The sequence below is a fragment of the Dendronephthya gigantea genome, unplaced genomic scaffold, assembly GCF_004324835.1.
Source record: "Dendronephthya gigantea isolate DGI-Jeju-01 unplaced genomic scaffold, DenGig_1.0 000019F, whole genome shotgun sequence".
NCBI lineage: Eukaryota > Metazoa > Cnidaria > Anthozoa > Malacalcyonacea > Nephtheidae > Dendronephthya > Dendronephthya gigantea.
The window spans coordinates 604684-618208 of NW_021163029.1; the positions used below are offsets into that span (position 1 = coordinate 604684).

The 13525-nt window shown below is 36.6% G+C and overlaps 1 protein-coding gene across 1 annotated transcript; it reads left to right on the top strand.

Moving 5' to 3' along the window:
• LOC114521184 (zinc finger protein aebp2-like) lies at positions 1-10341 on the top strand. Its single transcript, XM_028541603.1, has 5 exons — positions 1-336; positions 3000-3439; positions 5244-5368; positions 8301-8368; positions 9634-10341. The coding sequence occupies exons 1-5, from the start codon at positions 2-4 to the stop codon at positions 9779-9781; spliced, it is 1116 nt and encodes a 371-aa protein (XP_028397404.1). The 5' UTR covers position 1; the 3' UTR covers positions 9782-10341.
• The last annotated feature ends 3184 nt before the right edge of the window (positions 10342-13525 follow it).

The following is a 13525-nucleotide window of genomic DNA, read 5'->3' on the forward strand; positions in this document are numbered from 1 at the left end:
TATGGCGGCTGAGAATAATGTAGTTGATAGTATAGTAGAAAATAGGGAAAAGAATTTCTATGTTGGCGTTAAAATGAAAGGAAAGCATAAGAATGGAGTTATACTAGACAATAATAGTACAATCTCCACCTGCTTTCGTGAAAAGGACCAACAAAATGGGCATGAAATGCTATCAACTAAATTGAATGGATTTTACAGTCACATAAACTCAGGAAAAGCTAGTCCCATTCGTGAAGGCATAAGGGCATCGTCTTTACGTGCATCACCAGTTAGAAATAAAAGCATGACCGTACCGAATTTAGATAGTTCAAAAAACGAAATGAAAGGCGAAAATAGGTAAGATATTTTGGAATTTTTTGCATAAAATATGCGTATATAACAATGTGACATGTTTTGTGTTTACATTCTGAAAGTAGCTAAAATACACAAAACGCGAATATTCTATAAGTAAGTTTATATTTTGTTGTGAGTGGAACATCGAGTAGAGACTTCTAGAATAAATAAATTGAATGTTATTCGCATAGCATTCTGCTTAGGTTGGTGTGTTTTATTCGGAATTTTCTTTGTTTGATTATTCGCTTCTTATTCCATTTAAAATGTTATCTGCGCAGCTTTGTGTGTTGCCAAATTAAAGCATTTAGAAATAAGGTGGAGTAACGGGAATAAAAGGATAATGTAGATAGGATATGATGCCTTAATCTATAGAATGCCTATCAAATAACACCACTGAAGTTACCATATTACAAACTGCTGACTGCACAGTTAGGCACAGCTGCACCCAATATTTTTGTTGAGAAAACTTGCATATATTAGATGCCTAAATATAGCTAACAATCATTTTGTTAGAGAACAAACAGATTATCAAGTCCAAGTTGCCCCCTCGTTGCTGCGATTATATATGCACTTGCATTTTTTATTCATCATTTTTGCACACTTGCAAATGATTTTATGCATCTGCACTCATTTTACACCAGCTTTTTGCACCAAAGATCTTGAGAGTGTCTAACTCTGTTCCAGAACATATCTCTATAGAAGCATGTGTTCAGGGCACGTCCAGGCTTATCTGAGTAATGAGGTATATATTATCAATGTAGATGCACCATTCTTTCTTTCACTGGGTCAAATTGAACAGTTCATGTTTAATTGCCCGCACGACACTCCTGTCTTTAAGTTCTGTGTATTAAATTTCTTCATTTATAATTACACACATTAAATATCAGAAATAGTTTTTCAAAATGATGTTACCTGAGATTGAAAAGTATTGCAAAATGTGGAAAATACATTTGTCTAAAATTAGCAAATTTGTATGCTTTTTTGTACTAACCATGAAAAATAAGTATCAACCTCTTGCATAGTGATATGAACATATATACAAAATTTGCTAACAAAATTTGCTAAATTTGGGATGCTTTTTTAATAAGCAACTTTAGGTATGAATGTATAATTTGTCTGATGTGCTCTAGGTTTTTCATCCTACCATTTAAATACAATTTATATTGCACAGGGAATCTGTCACACATTCTATTATCTGATGTCATCCCACACACAAATAAAATTTTAGTTACATATTACAATGGAGTATTTTTTTAAGAAGTTTGAACTTTGAACTGATAAATTGCAGTGTGTATACTAAATGTAGTGAAGTATTTTATTTTATTATTTTATTGTAAATGCATTCTGATTTAGCATCGCTGCTGCTAAAAATGTATAAATTGACCATTGTCATCCAGCTAGAAAACTACAAACACCATTAAACTCAAAAGCATCAGATTTCTTTGTGCCTGGGTCACTACAATTTTTACAAGTAAAATATCAATTGCAATAAATCCCTTTAATGATAATGAATGCATGCTTACTATATATTAAGTTCCAATATAACCAAGGAGCAGTGTGGCAGTGTCTTCAATCAGCTTAGCATCAAATGTGGTATAACAACTGCCTAAATAGACAAAACACTTCTCAACGTTTTGACCTGAGGGCTTTCATCAGGACAGATAGTATGAAAATAAACAGGGGAGAATACATGTTTTGTATCAGGGCTCACATGACATGAAAATTAGAGCCCTCTGCCCCATTTCCGATACTAACGATCTTGCCGTAAACGACAAGAAATGCGACTCATCCACAGTCTTGGCACTCTCAATCCCTTTGGCATAAATGAAAGACTCTCTTTCATTTAAGCTACTTCACCCATAGTAATATGACTACCATTTCTTTCTTTACATCAAAGCTGGTTGTAATATGTTTTCGTTGCTGATTAGGCTTCCCTCATTGTGGGCTATTCTTAGCCCACAATAAGGTGCCTCTTTGCAGGCAATGTAGTGTATTCCAATTTGTTTTGATTTTTTGTTTTCTATTGGCCCATTTTTATCATGTGTTTTGCCCCCATACAAAACATGTATTCTCCTCTATTTATTTTCATACTAACTCTTCTGACGAAGGCCCTCAGGTCGAAATGTCGAGAAGTGTTTTGTCTATTTGGGCAGTTGTTATACCACATTTCATGCTTACTGTAGTACATTATTCCTGTTTTTTTCACATTCAGAAGAAATGTTTGCAATAGACTTGCCAACTTGATATTTTACGTGATTAAATTCAAAATTTGTCTGACCAAAAGTTTCCTATTATGTAGCAACATAGGTGCACATACTGTATCTGAACTCTGCCATAATATAACTCTGCCATAATCTAAGTTAAACTGGCACATTTTTTTCCTCTCTTTATTGATTATAAACAAAATATTAACCTCAAACATTTGGCGTCATATCAGTTAAAACAACTGACAATTCCTTTAGGTGTGGAAATTTTGACACTATAGGCATTGGATAAATGTTTAAAAAATAGAAAAACTGATATATGGTTCTATAAGTTAAAAATGCCTATTCTTCATTTTAGCACAACGTTCAGATTTAAGTATTTCCACTAAAAACATATATATATATATATATATATATATTTAGGTTTGTATTTGGTTAACATATATAGGTTTGTATTTTTAGGTTACAACATGATGGCAAAAAATCCGAAGGTTTTTCATGTAAATGGATGGATTGTGATTTCACTGCTTGCGAGGTGCTTGAGCTTGCTAGTCACGCTCAGGAGAACCATGTTGACCCAATGAAGTCATGTGACGTATTTGTCTGCCTATGGCAGGACTGTAAAGTTTTCAACCGACCAAGTTGTTCAATGAGCTGGCTCACGAAACACTTAGAATCACACATTGGGGTGAAACCATTCAAATGTATCTTTGAAGGGTGCTCCATGTCGTTTTCAACACAAACCGGTCTTGCTCGGCATGTTCCGTGCCATTTCCAGGATAATGCACGTCAGTCAAAGAGGAATGTAAATAACAATGTCGGAAAGGATGATTCGCCAAGTAAAAAACAATTGAGACGGAAACGCTTAAAATACATACGATACAAAAAACCTGGCACGCATGGTAAGTTTCGTTATAGTTTTGCAGATTCTGTGGGGTATAAGGTTTGTATTCCCCATTGAGTATGTTTGACAAAAAATGAACACATTCAATGTAATAGAAAAATAGCCGAATTCCAATTAGGGACGGGAAATTCATCTTCGACGGGAAAGTTGATTGTAAGCTCTAACACCATCAAAGGCAACCAGTTATCCCAATATGGTATAAGACTTACGTGTGAGCACAATTGAGGCGGGGAAACAGTCCAAACGCACGCAGGATAGGTAGATACACTTTTGCCATTGGCGACGAAAATAATAGATCATAAACTCGTAAATAATCTGTATATATATTCTAACCCGAAATTGACGATATAAGACTTAGACCGTGAACGTGAGCGTGGTTCGAAGACATTTTCTCAGTAACTCTGAACTTTACTCTGGGTTGTAGACGTTGTTCTTCGCTTGTAGACCTTTAGCTCCTTAATGTGAGAATACCTCAACTATACTGCCGAGTTTTGGAGCCTACAGCATGCCTTAACCATGCACAAAACTTAATTTCCTGTGGTATCCTACAGTATCAGAGAAATGATAAACATAAGTTTCCCTGTGATAAGCACATGCAGTTGTCAACGTATATAACCCAGACTAGCAGTTCCTAACCTACATTGATTGCATGCAACCCGTCTCAATATAAAAAGGGATGGTGGATACGTTTATACGTATGTGATGGATCGGGGTAATGCTTAAAAAGATAACGTATACATTAGTACGATAATCATTTTGTTTGTACTTTCTCTTAGCGTTGTTCCGTTCTTGACCGTGTTGATATATTTGAGAAACTTGTCTGATTTATCCGTCTAAATTCGAATTCTAAACAAATTTCTCGTCCAGACGGGATTCTTGTCCAGCTTATCCGTCTGCATGTTTAGACGGGAAAATTCGGACGAGAAACCCGCCTGTGACCGGATTCACATCAAACGAATTTCCCGTGAAAGACGAGTTTCCCGGCTCTAATATGAATTCGGCTATAATGACAAATGTGGTTCGCTAGTTTACGACACTGCCAGGCATTTTATGAGTATATTCAAATCCTTTGTTACTTCTACGTTTAATTCAAATTTTCTATTACCACATTGACCAGTTACATTATTTAGTTGTAGTAGAATAAACGTGTTAATCACTAATCAGAAGAAGTGAGTGCAAACAAATTTTCTTAACCACTGCATGTAATTAAATTTCTTGATCCTAATTAAATAGATTAGCTCTTTTAGGGGAAGATTAATTGAGTCCAAATTTCGCTTCATCGTCTTATGATATTTATCCTAATGATATTTTTGAACCAGATTTTAGAAGCACTATGATTTACAACAATACTTATATATGAAGGAATTTTCCAACACAGTCGAAAAAATAATGCAAACCATTTCTCCCAGAAAATCAAGCCATTACTGTTGCAATTGAATTCATTTTTCTAACGGGGTTCATGGAACCAAAATCTGAAACCTCAATTTGACTTACGTAACCTTATTAATGCTGGTAGAACATTCCCTGTTAGGATTTGCTAATAATGCAATGAACGTCGTGTTTATAGTAAGGTCAATAGCATTTTTCATTTTTGACATGTAAAGATTTTAGATGGAAGTTAATAAGTTCACGGCAAACAGGTATAATCTATTGCAATTATCGCCACTCTCGTTTAATTAATGAAAGTAATCACAACGCAAAGATTACAATCACGACCATATTGTAGATTGTTAACATTTTGTACTGTCTAGATTGTAAGGATCTAGATTTTATCTGATCTTAGTGGCAATTTATTGTTTTAGGAAAAGTTGAAGATTTTGTTGACCAACACACAGTGGACAGCATCAAATCGCGGTTGACAAGTATGATTGGAACAGATACGGAATCCATTGGAATCGATGGATCCAGCATACATTTTATTGCTGAGGTAATTGTGCAAGTTGAAATGCTTCCCCGTTCTTAGTTTTTAATTACTTGAGTTGTTGTGAGAGATTATAGACATGGGCTCATGGGAAGTGAAATGAAATATTGTCATTAGCTGTCCGTTTTTCCGAATGGTGCATAACCGTTCCTAAATTTTAATTTAATTTAATTTTTTAATTTTTACAACTTTATTGGATAACAATACCCAAGCGGCAAGAGTGCGAGCGGGACCTTTAGACCCATGCGAGGCAACTCTCCCGTATTTAGCATGCAGTTACTGTATTACACAAAACACACACATCTAGACACATAAGCACGTTGCAATTGTTAAATTACGTAACAGACAAGTCCTGGTGACAGAAACAACTACGATGTAATGACCAAGTGCAAGTCATGTCAACCTCAAAACTAGAGATTAGCAAATTTAAGTAAGTTTTCGACAAAAATTTTTTGAACGAAGACAGACTGTGAAGATCACTAGGCAAGCCTACTTTACAAACACGATTCCAAAGGGGGACAATTCGGTTGAAATAGGAGGACTTGAAGGTGTTGGTTCTGCATGACGGAACTTTTAGTAGAAGCGAAGGGTTATTACAGTTACGAGTTCCACTATGACCAACGAATGACACATAACTTGAGACATCCAAATCATAAAATCCATACAACGCCTTGTAGAAGAAAATCAAGTCTTTTATTTCTCTATCGTACGCCAAGGGTATAAGGTGAAGGGAGAGCATCCGTTCTTTGTAGGGGATGTCACCAATCTTCGTTCCCAGTATCCATCTTGTAGCTCTCCTCTGAACTCTCTCAAGTTTCTCCAGATTTGATTTACTTGTGTGGAGGGTTGGTGCCCAGACTTGCGTAGCATATGATAGTTGGGATTTGACAAGAGATAGGTATAGGGCACGTCGAATATCATGATTGGTTAGCAAGGGACATGTTCTTCTTAGTAGTCCAAGCATTTTGTTTGCCTTGTTAACAAGATTATTGACGTGAGTATTCCACAAAAGGTTACTGGTTACAGTGATTCCCAGATCAAGTTCGCTGTTGGTAATGGTAATTTATTTGACACGGGGTTTTGCGGCGGGATATCGTTAAAACTTTACATTTGGATGTGTTAAATTTCATGTTACAATCTTTACTCCAATCCTCAGCACGCGACAAGGCATGTTGCAACTGCACGCCGTCCTCGCAAGTTTTAATTGTTTGGTATAACTTCGTATCATCAGCGTACAATCCTGTTGATGTAGCTTTAGGTATAACATCAGGAAAGTCATTTATGAATAGCAAGAAAAGCATAGGACCCAAGATGCTCCCCTGAGGAACACCAGAAGTAACAGGTGACCACTCTGAGGCAGCACCCTCCACAACGACACGTTGAGCACGATCATGTAAATAGTCAGTTGTACAGGTTTCCAGATACTCCATAATTTTGAAGTTTCTGCAGGAGCATAGCATGATCCACAGAGTCAAAGGCTTTCGCAAAGTCGAGGAAGAGAACGTCCGTTTGGATGTTATGGTCGAGTAGTTTTCCAATATCATGTAGAGTGGAAAGGAGTTGTGTTACACAAGAACGACCGTGTGGAAAACCGTGTTGAGCTTGGTGGATCATATGACGAACATGTTCATAAAATTGGTTGCAGACACATCGCTCCAAGAGTTTGCTAATGATAGGTAGGAGAGATATGGGTCGGTAATTGGTAACAGGTTCTTTATTACCTTTCTTGTGAATTGGGGTGATATCAGCAGATTTCCACTCAGAAGGAATAATTCCGGATTGTAGAGAATGATTAAAAAGTGCACAGAGACTCGGAGCGATGATAGAAGCACATTCCTTTAAGATTCTGCCTGGAATGCCATCAGGTCCACTGGCTTTCGTAGGATCTAATTTTGAAAGGTGGTGGGTAACTTCTTCTTCCAAGATGGTTATCTCACATAACAGACCGGCAGATGACGACGGGAAAGTAGATGGTAGAGGGGAAATGGTTTTGGCAGGTTGGAAAACAGAGCAAAAATACGAATTGAAAAGTTCAGCTTTCTCCCTTGGCGTCTTGGCTGTACGATTGTTGTACGATATTATTGGACTTAACGCCGAGTGATGATGAAGGATCGCTTTATGGTAGTTCCAAAATAATTTAGGGTTTTCTTTGAATGAAGCTTCAACTTTTCTTAGATAAATTTTATGTTTGCTCCTTATTGCGTATTTAATTTGCTGACATAAACAACGTAATTTGAGCTTACGTTCCGCCGTTTTGTTCTTTCTGTAATTACGCAAGGCGGAAATACGCTTATATAATATACTGAAATACGCTTTTTCTGCATTCTCGGCTATTCAAGGCCTTTCTAATTTTAACCCAATGCAGCACTACTTTATCAATAACATACTTTATTCCATATGTCAGAAGTCAATTGGATCCGACAAAATTGAATGTGCGAAGAGGCCTTAAAAAAGCCTGTCTTGGACAGGCGTTCTATTCGATACAAACACTTCTTTAATGCTACACGGCTAAAAACGATCAGGTTGATGCAAGTTGATATAAACAGGATGCAGCAATGTTGTGCTGCCCACATTGTTCAGAGTTGTTATCAGTATTGAACAATATCGTTACACCCGATTCAGTTTCAACAATATTGTTCAATGTTGATAACAACTCTGAACAATGTGGGCAGCACAACATTGCTCCATCCTGTTTGTATCAACTTGCATCAACCTGAGCGTTTTTAGGAATGTAGCCTTCCGGAAACCTTAAAACAGCCTTCCTTAAATCTGCTGATCGTTTCGCTGACGTCTCTATTGTATAAAACTTTTCTGTACTTCTCTCCCTAGTACAGACGCTGGAGATTACTGTACTCTTCAAACTGAATCCCTTTTCGCGATGGATATAAATTTTCAATTTTATATAGATGTTAAAACAACTTAATTTCCTTTCTTCCAGCCTTTTGGTAAAAGAGTAAGCAAGAAGGGTGAAAAGGAGATATTACTTCATTGGATACCAGAATCAATGTAATGTATAAACTAACTGTTTACTTTTCCCCAATTGTCCATGATGGTTACAGGTCATATTTCAGTAGAATTACCCTTTAACAATTCCTGTGAATCCAGTATACCATGCAGTTGTGAGTTGCATGAATTTAAAATATTCATGTCTTGCATCAATTACGATTCATGTCTAGCATTGATACGTATATATCTCGTAAAAAATTCTTGAACTATTTACACCTGTTATAGTTACAGTACTGCCATGATATAACGTACTAAAATCCTCGTCCAGTTAATTAGACGTGGGTGATTTGCGTTTCTGTGTCCAGCCGGCGTCTGCGGGCGCTAAGCCGCAGTGAGAGCGATTTATTTTCGGAATCGTCGGCAAGTTCGCAGTTCGGTTTCAAAATTTTTATTTCAAATCATTATTAAGTTTTATTATTTGTCCTAAAATCATTTTCATATCCCACGTCTACTTTAGCACGTTCCTATATATAAGCTTCGGTTTCATTCAAGTATTCTCCTGACTTTGCTAGTTGGTGAAAATGCTCGTTGTCCTATACGAATCAGCGATCGGTAGTTCATTTTACTGTTTAATAGTTTATTGCGGTGGCGATGTTGTATTTCTACGGAGTGCCGTAGACTGATTCGTTCAGCTTGGCTGAATGATTCTGCAATACACATATTCCCGCTTCGATCCTGACAACACGCATGCATTCTTGGAAAATGTATATTAATATATGTATTAATGCATTTTCCACGCAGATGTTATTAAAAGCCATAGCAGGTCGGATGCATCGCAATACGGATCAGTAATGCACTATCGTTCAAAATGTTTGGAAATATTGTATCATGTCAAACTTTCTATATGTCTCTGGAATATGAAAATTCGCGTAACATGGCCAAAACGCTTGACAGACCCTTTTAAGACTGCATTTCAAGAAAAGTTACGTTTCCCTGACTTATGTCGTATAACTACATCTACTGTAGAACTCAACGCCACGACAACGGCTGATATTAAGAGAACCCTATATATAAGAGAGTTCTAGACGCCGTCTGCATGCGCTGTTTTTTACGTGGGAAACTACAGACTGCGGTTTAGTGGAGCTCTCCCCCAATGATGATGACCTGATGTCTTAAACCTTACCTTTTGCACCATTTGTTCCATATATCATGCATTTATAAATATATAATTTCAATAGTTGCTTTCCTAAATTTTTAAGCGTATCATGTGAAACAAGGCTTTATATTTTACGCTTTGTTCATCATGCACGAATTTCTCCTTTCAGTCTGCCAGATGAGTGGGTGCCATTCGATGAAATTGAGACGTCCTATCGGAAATCTCTTCCAATTCGTTGCCTGCCCAATGACGTAAAAGCCCAACTGCATCCCTCATTTTATCGCAGGTTGAGTCACAGGAAAAAACGACGAAAATGAATATGGCCGCATCATTTTTGTTATCATGCATGGACATCCAATATTAAATGGCATTGTCAAATTATTTATTTCCAGAAAAATTACACATTGCGGGCATTAACCGCATAAAACTAAAATAAAAGAAAGGCTGTCTCAAGATAAATACGCGTCTATACGCTTACCTTTAGCCAAAGTTTGGAGGTGAAATTTGTGTGTAACGGTATATTTCGTATTTGACTGTGTGTTTACCCGCGTGGAACAACTCGTTTCAACCAAAAACGTCTCTGGTTACAGATAGCCTGCCATTTATTTTAGTTAAGAGCCAGTCCACGGCCACCAAACGTTGATTCTTTGAAGGGTTATCATTTTGAAGCCATACAAAATCCGTTATATAGAAATGCAGAGCAGAGCGAATATCTAACCGCGAATAAGTTACTGTTCTTTAATTTATAAACATACTTGTCTGTCTTCTTAAAAAGCACTTGGAACTTATATAGATCGTTTCCAGCCTGCATGCGGTGACCGAATCAGACAGTGTAATGAGAAGACCATGCATCAATCCCTATTGCTTTAAAACATGATCAAAATACGATCTTGTGGTTTATATATCACGTGTGGTCGAGATGACGGTCATCACCTTGTTTGTTTCCTTTTGCACAAAATTTCATTTGCAAATCAAGAAGGAATATTTTGTGGCCATTATTGCATATATTTCTTGTTAGATTTTACCTCTTGAAATCAGACATTGTATTGCATATAAAAAATACATGTTTTCAATACTATTTACCAATTGAATATTTCACACTTTTACCAAAATATAAAACCAGATTGCTTTTCTTAGTAAACCGTGAACGAATTTAATAGCATTTTTACCAAAAAAACCTCTTAATATTTACTTTGGTGTTCTAATAAAGATCAATTAAGACATAACCAACACTTTGCCAAAAGACAACCACCTTATCATCGTTACAATCATTTTCAGGCAATTTTCGTTGATATGTCATCAGGTTGAAACGATCTATATATAGTTAGAAGAGTGCGAGATGCGTAGATGCTTTATAAACTGGATATATGCATTGTGCCCTAATATTGCATTTTTTATTGAATTCGAGATTCAAAGCCAATTGCAAATCACCACAAAATCTATAAGCGAGGCCTTTTATGGCACCAGAAAACATTTTCCAATGCTCTTGTCTCAGAATATTGTAACCTGTTATATGACTTATATCGTAAACCTAATCCAGAAATCAGAAACTTCTAGAAAAAGTACATGTTTAGCATTAACTATCAACACTGCAATATATGCGGGTCTGTTTATATGAGAGTCTAGAAGGTGGTTGCGTCATGCGTAATATACATATGGTTTCTCTATATAAACATGCTTTCTAGGAAATTTCTGTTTCGAAGATGACGTTCTACCTTGTCTCAAATTGAAAGACATGACCAAACCTGACATTAACCAAAAGACATCAACCATGCAAAACCTGTTTTATGTCTGTACTTTCGTATTCTATCATTACGGAAAGAATGACGGATGCACATTTTTCAGAATGCTAAAATAGCACGAAAACACACAACGCTGTTGAATTAGAATACAACAAAGCATAAATTCCTGTTTAAATGTGTACTCCGAAAATACGTCAATTTGTTTTTTACCACTAAACAATGTTCAACTGGCAGTAGATATTATGGCAAAATTTACATTTGTCATCTCTTTCGTAATCGTGGGTTTCTCTGCATTCAGTTCTCTGGATTCAGTTCCCTGGTTTTCAGAATGAGATCAACTTCTTAATCTTGTACAGCAGCATTCATTTTCCATACTGTAGTAACTTATGTCAGACAGCTTCCTTTATTATTTTGTGACTCGACATGCACTCCTAAGATCAAGAGTGGAAGTTTGAACAAAGCTCCACCTGGGTGGTCGTAATAAGTTGTATTTGACAATGTCTCAATAGTTTCGCAAACTTTTCAATAAGTTTCACTAACTGCGCAAATTTTTGAATTAATTAACGACGGTTTAGTTTAGTAAATTTCTGCACGATTTAGAAAAACCTTCGCTTCAAACTATAGGAATTATTTTTAAATTGTCCGGGGCCGGTTGTTAAAAGCTGGATTTGACGCTATCCACCGGATAGTGATCTTAACCGTTGTAAAACGCTGTTGGAACAGAACCACTGGAACTAAATTTTAAGGTTTATTAAGATTTAAAAGGCTTTGAAATTACATGCGTGAAGGGTGGCGTTGAATCGCGCAATTTAGCTTTCTTACAACCTGCCCCAGTCATGCCTAGTTTAATCCAATTATCCAATCAACTGCTTAAGTATATTTTACTTTTGTTTTGTCTTAAACATATTGGCCTATACACTTGTAAAGCTTGTAGATGTTTTTGATAATCTCGGCTTTAAGCTACATTGTATATAAATTTATTGTCACATTTTATAAATTATTCATTTGTATTTGTTGTAAATACCTCTATACTTAAGTTGTGTAAATAAATGCACCATTCGATATCAACTTAACAATTAAATCACGCCCATATTTTTAACATACCGTGTGATGTTTTCTTTGGCATTAAGAGGGTAGATGGTTTCCGGGTATTGGGAAAGGCAAAGTTCGATTAAATAGACCAGAGTGGTTCGCACGAGACCAGAATGGTAATTTGAGTCTCTTCAATGGATAAAATGAATTTTCAATAAAAAAATTTTGTATGGCCTTTGGATGTTGTACCATAAATTTGATAAAAGACAACTCATTCCCTAAAATGTTTGCCATTCTGAACAACGCCCAACTATCAGAAAAAAACGCTTATGCTCATGTCGACATGTTTTAGCTTGATTTTTCAACAACCCCTGGGCATAAAATATTGGTGGTGTCTTCTTCTGGGCAACTGCTGTCGAACATAAATGCTGTAAAATAGTTTTAATTATGAGTTTTAAAGTCACTGGTTGGCATGAAGCCTTTTTCGCTAAAAGTTTTTTTCAAATCTGGAATTTAAAACAATTCATTTCTAGTTTTTCTCCTCATGGTCGCAGACGATTGGGCTGGCACTGCATGGTGGCGGCCAGATGATCCTATTCTTAACCGCGTCAGCTATCGTCCCATTCTTTACAGAGTTCACTGCGTCTCACTAATAAACAGGGGAGTGCATATTTGTTCAGGGCTATTATGATAATTCTATATATAAAAGCGATCGTATCAAAACCTGCGTCACTCCGGCCTGCCTAAACTTACCCTTTGCTCTCCTGGGGCGGGTTGTATCAAGCCCGTTTAGCTTAAGTCTCTCTTGAATGAGTCAACTTGAATAATATACACTGGATATGTAGTTGTAAACAGTATCTTTGTGTATGAAGGTTAAAAAAATTTAGTTCGTTTGTTGAATAAAACGATAGACTTGCTTTCTATTTTAAACTTAACCACCGTTAAAGCTGAACGGGCTGATACAACCGGCCCCTGTTGGGTAATGCATGACTAACGACCACGCAAAGGGTCGAATGAACCAAGCCCAAGGGCGTAGAAAGCAGGGGTGCTGCGTCAGTATGAAGTATCACGAATATCACGTCAATCTGACGAATCTCGTTGCGGTAGCGCGGGAGTCGTAGTCAATTCTAAAGCTCTCTAAGTATATGTAGGGGGGCGTTCTTTCAAGCCCGATAACAAAACGGTACTTTAATTAAAAGAAAATTATTTGAAATTCAATTTGAAACAGACAGTAACACATGTACCTGTGTTCTAAAATGATCATTTTCCGGATCTACAGCAATCAAA